The 11,475-nt window shown below is 40.7% G+C and overlaps 1 protein-coding gene across 2 annotated transcripts; it reads left to right on the top strand.

Moving 5' to 3' along the window:
* The first annotated feature begins 3,641 nt into the window (after window positions 1-3,641).
* LOC117141464 lies at window positions 3,642-11,323 on the top strand. 2 transcript variants are annotated; one of them, XM_033304925.1, is made up of 6 exons: window positions 3,642-3,828; window positions 6,114-6,301; window positions 6,583-7,450; window positions 7,601-8,157; window positions 9,139-9,259; window positions 9,341-11,323. In XM_033304925.1, the coding sequence occupies exons 2-6, from the start codon at window positions 6,204-6,206 to the stop codon at window positions 10,844-10,846; spliced, it is 3,150 nt and encodes a 1,049-aa protein (XP_033160816.1). In that variant the 5' UTR covers window positions 3,642-3,828; window positions 6,114-6,203; the 3' UTR covers window positions 10,847-11,323. The 2 variants fall into 2 exon arrangements, with proteins under 2 accessions (XP_033160816.1, XP_033160815.1); XM_033304924.1 differs by having other exon boundaries at window positions 3,642-3,832.
* The last annotated feature ends 152 nt before the right edge of the window (window positions 11,324-11,475 follow it).

The raw sequence follows: 11,475 nt of genomic DNA, 5'->3' as shown, positions 1-11,475 counted from the left end.
ACCCTAGCATAATGTTTTCATACGTTTTAATTAAATTGTATCCTGCTTAACTATTTGCCACTTGAAAGCCACTTAAAAGTAATTCAATTATAAATAAAACTCATTGGGAGTGTAAGGCATCTGCTTATTTCACATTTTAGTGGAAGGAAGAAAAAGTTAATTTCATTAAGGGAGAAACTCTCCCAGACATAGAGTAGCTTAACCCACGTTGTGCGAAACATACGGCCAGCAAAAATGCATTAAAAATTCATACGTAGTGCACACGAAGGACAAATCCTTCCCTTTTTCGCAAGGAGCTACAGGTTTGAATGCGGATAAGTGGCTCATGGAACATGCACACAAATGTAAGAAACTTGTCTCGTTTGTCTGCAATGTAATTCCCATACCACTTTAACTTGCTGGAAACATGTGAATTCTACCACACATATTTTCACTTGTTTCAAAGCTTAGCTTGGAATGGGTTTCGAGTATAAGTAAATGGGAAATAAATAATCAATATTTCATATTTTATCAATAATATGTTTAAATTAGGCCTAGGGCATATTTTCCAATTTGCCATATATTTTAGTTACACATGTATGTTTTCCCTTTTCCATTAGCATTGATTATAAATATCATAAAGTTTATTAAAAATCTGTGCTTAAGCCAGTAATAGAGAAGTTGGCTTGTTGTTTTAGGCACTGTGATATTTGCTAAGTCGGAGCTAGACATGGAAAAGCAGAAAACAGAAGGAATAGTATCTCAAAGATGTGGAGGAAACATTTAAGAAGTATGGCGAATGGAAGGACATCATCATATGTATCTGGAAATTGGTATGAGCACAACTGGCCTTCAGGCCCTCAGCTGGATAACTCATAAGAGCGGCAATATATGACGATCATAATCAACGTCTTTTGGCACTTTATTGACAAACTAATAAAAACCCAGGGAGCCAGGATATCCAAGCTAAAAGGATGTCAAGCGAGAGACGAGTAGGTAGATGCTAGATGGTAGCAAACGATTTATTAAAACCCCTGTACATGGCATACATAATAAAAAGCAACCAGAACAGCAGACCCTTCCTTGCTGACCGTTGATGTGATGAGTAATTTGCTTTTGGCTTTTAATACTGACCCGTTACACTGTGGAAAAAAATGCGTATTTCATTTGAGAATATAATTTTGTATGCCATATAAAATGGTGGAATAATTAATCTTTAAAATAGAAATCAAGTATTTTTCCACGTTTAAATAAGGAGACTCGAATTTTTTTTAGATGGTCTGACAAATTTGTTTTGAGTGCATGAACCCGACCAGACAACGAATAGTTGCAGGACACGGAAATTAGTGCGGAAACGCTTACTACGCTTAGCAATCTGTCAAAAAGCCAAAATGTAATAAATGAGAGACCCGCACGATGCTGGGCAGGGATGTGTGGGGGCCATCAACATAATTCATACGACATGCCAGCGCAGGACAAAAGGCTGACCAGCCAAGGACAAAGGCGCCAACTGGGGCCGGGCCGTCTTTTATGGCAGCAGATGCACCATATTTCATTACACGTTGATAAGTGGTCATTTGTCTAGGACCCAGCACGGTGGGGATATGGCTCGAACTGCGCGCAAAGTTGGTTTCCTGCATGCCAACAGGCATTTCATAATAATTTCAACAACCTCTGTACATAAACCTGCAGCCAGGAGCCCTTTGATTAAATACAGAGGACCGACTTTCCATTTAAGCCTCTTTACCAAGCCGGGAAATATGCATGTATATAAGTTAGCTCACGTGAGATGATGGGTCAGTAAAACCTTTTTTCATACTATCACGATTATACTCGTCCGTGCACTTTAAAATTTGGCAAAAGTATAGTTATTATTATTAAAAATTATAATGCGTAAAATATTTTAAATTTTTATAATATTATTATTTATAGCGTACTTGCTTTTATGGTTTATTTGATATGTCACATATATTTAACATATTATGACACTTATTACATTTAGATTTCTTTTTATTAGCCATATCATGATAGTTTTATTTCAAAAACCACTAATGAGCCAAAAATGCAGTAAATTAAAATTGTATACTTAATAAAATGAATATTAATAATAAATATTTTTCTTTACGAAATATAAAATTTGTAAAATTTTTAAACATGACCAAATTTCTGTTTGGCGGTCCCTAAAAAATGTTATTTCGCAGAACTTACTTTTAAAAAACGTTTGCCTTAAAAAAGGTTTGGTAACTCGATTGGACTTTTTACCGCTTTAATAAGCTTATTATGAATAATTATAATTAATTATAATTACTTATAATTAAAAAAAAAACTTTTGATATCATCAACTACAAAGCAAACAACCTTTTTTCGGCATTTTTATTTTGACCAAGCTCGCATCTATGATTGACGTCTTGGGCTTTGCCACAGTAACGTGAGTTGGAAACCAAATTGACGACTCATCAACGACCTTTCATGGTCGGCCAGCACACCCAGATACTCCCACAGGCGGATATAAAAATTCGCCGACTTGCCATTCATTCATCAATCATGACCCGAAGAAGGCAGTTCGAGCTTTTTGCATAACTCGGCCGAAATGTAAACAAATTGCGAGACTGGCGAAAAACAAAAAAGCGAACCGGGTTGAATGACAGACATTGGCACAGATTGTGAGCCATTTGGGATTCAGTTCGGGGAACAGCCCACGATCTTTGGATGATATTTGGTTTTGCTTTCGTTTGACCGCCAAATCTGTCCCAATAACAGCCAGTGGATGCTGGGTTACCTCAGCAGCGATAAAAAACGTGTAAATTATTATTACCAACAGCTGGGATGGGGAAAAGAAAGCCACTTTTGGGGGGACTAGAGCAGAAAATTACTCAACTCGAGTCAGTTTCGGTTTCAGTTGGGTTCAGTTTGGCTGTTGGGGCTTGTTAGCTGGTTTGCTGCCCCAACTTTCACTCAGACTGGCCGACAATTTGCTGGTCGCCTCCCGTCTTTTGGCCCATTATAATTAAGCCATTTGGCTGGCCAACTGCCTCGTTGGTCAATCATTTCTCACTCGAAAAGTGTAACAAATGCGCCAATTAAGCAGCGCACTGCAGATGTAATTGTAATTGATAACGCTGTGTGTAAGCGAGTTGAATGATCTGCTCAGAGTTAAGTACTGAGAAATCGTTTTGGTTAGTGTAATAGTTTAAGTAGTTCGTTAGCCATGTTGCAAGAATGTATTTATGGTTATAAAGCTTAAAAATACTTAGTAGTTTTAAAAAGTTCTTATTCGATCCTAAAATATACTTTTAGATTATTTGTTATTAATGAGAGTATTAAATAAAATAGCTTATGTGCCGTAAAAACTCCTAATCTAATCTAATCCTAATTGGAACTTCTTTAGTGAGAAACACACCTAAAATTCATATTTTAAATGTATACTTTGTTGGAAAAGCCCAAAACTTCGTTTAGCATTTTAACTTTAAACCATTGACCTTCAAAGAGACCCAACTGGTCGAGCTTCTTTGTACTCCCCGTTAACGCTTATCCACCTGGCCAAGTCGAGTGGTAGTGGAGCTCTCTCTCCTCCAGGCCATAAGACTTCGGATATACATATCTGTAGAGAAATGGCTTGGTGGCTTTTCTGCGCCGGCGTCGCGTGTCAAACGATCGCCGAACTTAAAGCCGGAAAGACGTCGTCGTCGAATCGTCTGCGCGCTTGGCTTTTAGCTTTAGTTTTACAACGCTTACGTCCTCTGTTGCGTAGCTTTAGCTCAAAACTTAACCAGTTTCGAATCGCATTTCGCTTTCAGTTTCGTTTGAGACACGCGGAGAAAAAGAAGCGGCGGCGAACACAAAAGTGCAGTGAGTAAGTTTGGGAAAAAACCCACGGCGAAAATCGAAACCGAAAGTGTGCAAATCGAAATCAAAAGCCGGGCCCCTAAATAAACTACTCGTCAAATGTAGCAATTCAAAAACCAAACAAAGCATAGCATTTGTGCCTAGAAACGCACCTGGCAATTTTCGAGTTCAGCCAGCCAGGAAGAGCGAAAAGAAAGTTGTCGATTGGGGTGGAAGCAGCGAAGAATTGCGCAAAAATGGCATTACAAAAATCGGTGTCTCATTGGGTGCACAATAAAGTGGTTTAAATCAAAATAAATCTCATATTTAAAAATATAAGCCAATATTTAATTGAGCTCATTTAAAAGAGTTATTTCTATTGAATTTATTTGTGAAGTGGATCAAATAAAAACAAAAACAAATTAACTAGTGTAATAGTAATACGATATTTTAAAGCTTCAACTGTGTGTCGCCCTAAAAACTTCAATCTGGCCGAAGCTTCCAAAAATATTAACTTCCCCATTCTGATTTAATTTTTTGTCTGTGCGAGTCCTTCAATAAGACTCAATTCGAACCTCAGCACGCCTTGGACATTAAAGCTAATTGGTGGGCGTTGGAGCAGGGAGGCGTGTTGAGTGGATTATGTAATTTGACAAGCAGGGGATACTTCCCCAAAGAATTCACAACACGTACGCCATATCCGCATCCGTATCCGTGTTCGTCTTTGCCCGCACAATTTGGAACGCATCTCGAGCGTAAAGTGTCCTTTCGTGTCGCCGCCTTCTCGTTTGAGTGTCGTTGTCGGTGTCCTTCCCCCACTTGGCCACTCCCCCCTCCCCCCATCGATGTGCATTTTGTGATCCTTGCACCTGCTGCAGTCAGCCGCCCCTTCTAATATTAGCTGCCATTTCTTGTTGTAAACTTCCATTGCCGTCTGCTGTCTTTTGGTTTAGTGCAGCGCCCTCTGGCGCCAGCCAGCGGCAAATGCAGTTTTCTGGTACTTCCCCGAATATCCCCGCCATATCTTTCCCCTCCGGATGGCATCATAAAATTTTTGGCTGCAATTACTGCTGGAAAAGTCTGTTGCCCGTCTCCGTTTGCAATTGCAAGGAATTTAAATTTTATATTCAACAAGACATTTGGCATAGGAGTTGTTTTTATATCGCACAAGCACAAACATAAATAATATATTTTTAACTCGGCACAGATGCTGCGAACACAGTGAGACTTTAACCAAATATTTTCGAAATTTTCTGTGTGTCATCTTTTAAAAGTGCTTTACATTTCCGTTCACACACACAAATCTGGTAAAACAACCTTGACTCCCTTTAAATGCAAATGGAAATCGAAGAGCGCTAAATGACGCACTGAACAACGCGACAAACTGTGCATATTTTATGGTGAAATTTATGGTTTGCAGAAGACAAAAAGAGTTAAGACCCCCAAATCAATAAGTGTGTGCCAAAAACCAAAGAAATCAATAAGAAAGAGAAGATATTGAAAAAAGGTTTGCTCAAGAACATAAGACACACTTTCACTGATTAATAAAATCTGATTTGTAAAAACGATATAACAATAAGAATGGAAGTCTATTAGTATAAGTGATTAGTTTTAATATTTTAGCATGGCTTTTTTAAACTCGACTAGTAATAAATAATTTATAAACATTTAGGCCCAGCTTTAACTAAATCATTTATATGGCTAATTTTTTAATATGAATACAGTTGAATTCGAACTTTCTTATTTCCAAGTCCATAACTTATATTTTTATATGAACAAATATTAACGAACAAAGACCAATCATGACTATGAGTATATTCCCAACCAGACTATTTAGAACTTGGCTATATGCACTCTAGACACTTGTCCTAATAGAACCCGAGTATAAAAAGAAACCAAATCGCTGTGGGCATTAAACTTTTAGGGCCTGTCAGCGTCCCGCCAAATAAAACTTGACAATAATCCGAATAATTTTGCATGGTTCGCCGGGACTGAAGATGATGGTATCCGATTATTTCTGGCGGTCGTGCGGTTGCATAAACACGGCGCAATCATAAAAAACAGAATTAAACAAATGTCGTCGGCAGGGAGAACTCCTTTCGGCGGATAGCACGTGAGAATTGCATTAATATGAATGCAAATGTGCATTCCCGTGGGGTAACAGTGGGTGGTAAATCTATAAATTTATGTGCAAATGTAGCAAAAAAATGTCGAGCACAAGTCGTCGGAAATTGTGCGAATTCTTTTGTAGTTTGAGTTTGACAGCAAGTTTTTATGATGTTTTCCACCATTCCATTTTCCCGCTTTAGGCGACGTGCGAAGACAGTTTGGCTTGAGCTTATGAATCGCTGACGTGAGCAGCGGCATTTTCCACATTTTCCTCAAACTCCACCAGCAAAATGCAATTGCTATGGGAGCCGCGAAGTGTGCAATGCAAAATTGCAATTCTAATTATCGCATTAGTCCTCGACGTGTCGTGCATAAGAAATGGCAACGGGTAAGTTGATTGAGCTCTCTTGATTATGCAAATATCCCTAAGCCTCTGTTGTAGAGATTTTTCGTGTCCTTACTTTGTATAACTAATTATTATAACAAGTAATCCTTATTCCAAAAACTATAAAATTATAGAAAGCTTATGGTTTTAGATCATGAAGATAAATAAATAAATAAATAAATAATACAAAATATTTATAGATTTATTTATATATCTGGGCTATATTTTTTTAGTTACACTACTACTATATCACAATTTAAATACTCATAACTTTTTTCCCCCAGTGAGGACGAACAGATATCCGTGAAACTGAAAAACTTCTTTCCCTCAGAAGAAGCTTCAGTTGGTCAGAGTTTTCCTGAAACTTCAGCCAGAGTGACAACGGGCGGAGGATTTAGACCCTCTCAAATGCTGGACTTCACGCCCTCCGACGTGATGCCCCAGTCTGGTTACACCCGTTATCCTCCGAGCTATTTGGAACCGAACTACAAGCACGAAATTCCCAGTTCTCTGGGACAGCAGGTGGCATTGGACAAGCAGTTCTCCTTTCCCCAGGAGTCGCACTCGGTGTTTCAGAGCACACCGCTGCCCACAACGCCGGTAGTTAGCTACCTGGATCCGTACACCCAGCAGAACTACCGCTACACACCCACTCCGCCTTCCATAATTCAATATCAACGTGAGCAGCCAGCCCAAGACGATCAGGCCTATACCGTGCAATCTTCCCTGCTGGTGGGAAGTCACCAGCAAAACCACCAGCAGCCGCATCCTGGCCATGTGGAGGATGTTTATCTAAAGCGACCTGGCTACGTCTTCGATGAAAGCCCCGCCCCCTCGTATCGACGCCCCACAAGGCCACCGCCCTCGCTTCCACCACCGCCCACCACCGCCGCGCACAAAATCTCCTATGATAGCCATGATTACCCACCGCCCAGCTATGCGGCCGAGCAAACTTCCAATTTCGTGCCCCAGCAGCCAAAGCAGCGACCGCTGTACCAACGCCAAGACATCAAGCCAAATCGTGGGGGAGCAGGGGGATCAGGAGGAGCAGGTGGAGCGCCACCTCCAGGCTCGTCTAATTATGCAAACAACTTCGATAATTATTCGAAGCGGCCAAACCCACAGCAGACACAAATACAGAACCCAAACCAGGTACACCGTCGATAAATCATATATAAGAAATATAATAAATGGAAAATAAGCATTTTGAGTATAGTTTATAGTTTTTAATAAGGAACTACATATGCGAAAATGTATATAATATTAGGCTTCCAAACTCAACCATTATTTTTATTTGTGCAGATTCAGACGCAGTTTGGAAACTATCAGTACAACCCCCAGAATGGAGGAGCAGGAGTTCCTGGGGCCGGACTACCCCAGCGGCCCAGGCCGGGACACAATTACTACGAGTACCAAATTGGCGAGATACCACCACCGCAGTCCCAGCACTTCCAGCAGCCGCAGCAGCAGTTCAACTATCGTCCTGCCACTCAGTCACCGGGTGTCGGTGGCTCCGGCGGCGGAGTGGGCGGCGGATTGGCCACCCTGGCCTCGCTGTACGCACCGCAATTTACGAATCTCCTCCTGGGCGGCGGTGGCTCCCCCTCCGCGTCCACGCAGTCGTCCAGCCCATTAGGCAGTCTCCTCGGCGCTTTCGCCGGCGCACAAGGAGGAGCAGGGCAGCAATCCGGGGGGCTGGGAGGAAGTCGACCGCCCAACACACAGCTCATTAGGGCACTGGAGAACATCGCTCGCAACGACGATTTGCAGTGCGTGCCCAAGGTGCTCTGCCAGATGATTGCCGGTCAAACGTTACGTGGCCAATTGCCCGGATTCGTTACATCCCCGGCCATAACCAAGTGAGTATATCAAAAGGGTGGGAGAATAGTCTGATTGCACTGAGAAAAATAAGCAATATTATAATATTAACACATAATATTTCCTAAATTCTTATTTACTTTTCATAAGAGGCAAGTGTAATGCCCAAAATTAGTCCGTCAGCTTAAACATTTTTATTTAAAAATAAATTTATAATTTTATATTAAAATGTTTAATATATTTTTGGAACTTTTTTACTTGAATAGTTTGCTCTCTCTTTAAAACAAAATATTTGCATATAATATCAAATATAGTATCACTTTGTTATAGTATTTTTTATCATTTAATGTTACATCTTTTTACCTTTTTTGCAATTATGGTACAATTTGTTTTCAGTGGAATGGAATGGGCTGGTCCCCATTTTGCAGGGGCTTTAGTTGTGAGTAAATATTATTAAATTTGCATTTTGAGGCAGATGGGGGCATCTTGGTTCTGTGGTGCAGCGTTAAATGGGATTAGACTTCATTACTGCCTTGCAGACCATATTGATTGTTCCATTAAATGAGCTACGTCTGGTGGGGATTTTCTGCGGAGAATGGGAACTGGGATGGGGGTTGCGATAGTACCCATTGTAAATTGAAATTGTTTTGGCTTTGGCAAATTCTTGGCTTCGAGTCAATTAAGTTTTATAAGCGGCCTAGAGAGAGTCCAAAGGGCAGATGGAGTTGCATTACTTGTGTAACTTATAGGAGAAGCTTAAGGGGTGAAATTTTCATGCACATCGACCGATTCTAGGGTAGCCATCATTGTGGAATGGACACAGCTACTAAACATCTAGCTAGGCTTTAAGATAATGGGAACATACATTTTCTGTCAGATTGTATTTAGTTACTTTTATACCATTCCTACTGATTGTAGAGTATGCATATATTAAGTTAACTTATAACTCTTGTCAATGCTATTAATTTGTAAATTGGAAATGTAAAGATATAATGACAAATTTCATTTACCTTTTAATGCAGTTTCCTTGCTGGATTTCCAGTGGCATCACCTGCTCTTATTTATGGAAGAGCTGCCCTTCTTGGTTTGAGTGGTGGAGAGAAAAGTTGCATTCAGACCTACGTAAAGTGTCCCAAAAATGATGTGAGTAATTTTATATTGTATATTTTTACTTTGGATAACATTGTCGTTATTTTAATTCATGAAAATCTTCTTTATCCACAGATGGAAATCATTCACTATTTAAACAATCATCGCGGCGGATTTTTCAAGTTCTTCAGCGAGCCAGAGGAAAAGCCAGTGGCCTCCCAGCAAGCAGAAGGCGATTCGGGCTCCTTGCTTAGCATTCTCTCAGCTTTGACAGGAGGTGGTGGAGGTCAGAGTTACACCACCCCACGACCCGCACCGCGACCCACTAAGCGTCCCTCCACGGATATAACCAGCGGAATCGGAAGCTTTTTCACCCAGGTGCTATCCGAATACCTAAATGGAGTCGAGTACCAGAGGAGGAGAAGGCGAAGGAGCATAGACTTGGATGAAGACTTCCATGACGAAGAGGACAACCTGGACACCCAAACGAGTCAGCTGGTGAAGTTTCAGGATGATGAAGAGGAGGAAGCCGCCAAGGCGCACACAGAACTCATTGGAGTCCTGCAGTTTCCCGAAGATGAAGGAGAAGGTCGGGTGGTTAACTTTAAGGACATTCAAAGCGAGGAACAAGTCGAAGAAGGATCTGTCCGATTTCCGGATGCCACGCCAGCGGATGTTATCCGGGAGTTTAATCGCGATGCTGCCCAACGAAAACTGAAATTTCCGGTAGATCGCGATGAACCATCTGAAAGTGTTCGGCGTGGCAAGGAATTATCGTTCATGGATGGATGGAAAGTTGTCCTTCCCAATGGCCTCTCACAATCTGACTTGGGCGTGGATAAGCGCAGAGGAAAGAGGATTGTGTTTAGGGATACCAACGAGCACCTGGACGAGCAGAGGCTGGAAGAGGAAAGGATAAGAGAGGAGGAACAGTTCAGAGAAGCTGAATTGAGAGAGGCAAGAATCCTAGAGGAGCAGATCAGGGAACAACAAATCAAAGAAGAACTCTTCCGAGACGAGCAAATCAAGGAACAACAGTTCCGAGAGGAACAACTTCGAGAAGAGGAAGTTCGCAGGGAGCAACTTCGGGAAGAAGAAATCCGGAGGCAGCAGGCTCAGATCCTGCGCATTCGAGAGGCACAATATAACGAACAATCCTTTAAGGATGACAGCCCTGCCCCAAATGCAGTTTACGATGATGCAGCTCCTCCGCAGCGAGGAGCTCGTGTTATCTTCCCGGATCACTATGAACAGCACATTCGCAAGGGCAAGATCCTCAATCGACCCACTTATGCTCCCACCTATGAGTACAATGAGATTGGAGAGCCCAAGGAGGATCGCTTAGTGGTTAGCGATGAGCATAGACCCCACAACCACTACCGATTGGAGGGTGGCTTCAATTCCCTGAACCACGGAGAGTATATGCCAGGAAACAAGGTTCGCTTTGAAAATCCCACAAATGAAAGACCCCATTACAACTACCCCAATGCAAACTACATCAGCGATAATCGTTACGGAAGCAATCAAAATCAAAAGCCCCACTACGAAGACGACAAAAATATCTATGTTACCAACTCGCAGGGAGTTAACGAGTACTATATACGTCCAGATGGCAGTAAGGTTTATCTAAAAACAGGTTAACATAGATTTAAACACACCAAAACGGGTCTAGAAGAAATAAATACAAATTGTGAATTCTTCTAAAATTGTAAATAATTTTTCAAAAACGATGTCGTACTTTGATTGTTATAATTCTTAGTAGCTTAACTAGGCCAGTTTTGATTTGTATTGTTTAAGTTTCCTATCTTTGCGTTTATAGAAACTATTATGGGTTAACAATGAAGACCCACACAGAGGCAGGCCACCACTTAGTCACATAAGTCTGTAAATATTTAACTCTTTAAACACTTATTTATTAATAAAACATAATTCAATCAACCGAGTGTATGCAAAAGGAACAACTTTCTTCATCGGCGACCATTGTTTCAACAAGTAGAACGAGCTGCCAGCGGAATTGCCGCATAAATCTAGAGGCAACAGGAATACGTTTGAAAAATTAAATGTGATAAACCGGGACAATAATGGAAACGCAAAAATGAAAAAAAAAAACAATTTTTTCAAATCATTTAGGTGAAATAGAAAATACCCTCGTTTTAATATCAAACGTTTAAAGGTCAAATTAAAAAAAAATATGAACATGAATGAATATGTGGCTATCTTAAATTTTTGTTTATTTATTTATTTTTAAACCATTTATTTAATTTTTGGTT

The sequence above is a fragment of the Drosophila mauritiana genome, chromosome 3L (assembly GCF_004382145.1).
Source record: "Drosophila mauritiana strain mau12 chromosome 3L, ASM438214v1, whole genome shotgun sequence".
In the NCBI taxonomy this organism is placed as follows: Eukaryota; Metazoa; Arthropoda; class Insecta; order Diptera; family Drosophilidae; genus Drosophila; species Drosophila mauritiana.
This window is presented reverse-complemented; position numbering and strand designations above follow the sequence as displayed.

Bases quoted from the DNA above. Each gene is read 5' to 3' on its own strand.
- LOC117141464 (XM_033304925.1), top strand. From the start codon at position 6,204: ATGCAATTGCTATGGGAGCCGCGAAGTGTGCAATGCAAAATTGCAATT. The intron at 8,158-9,138 runs GTGAGTATATCA...CTTTTAATGCAG, and splicing joins ACATCCCCGGCCATAACCAA to TTTCCTTGCTGGATTTCCAG. The intron at 9,260-9,340 runs GTGAGTAATTTT...CTTTATCCACAG, and splicing joins TAAAGTGTCCCAAAAATGAT to ATGGAAATCATTCACTATTT.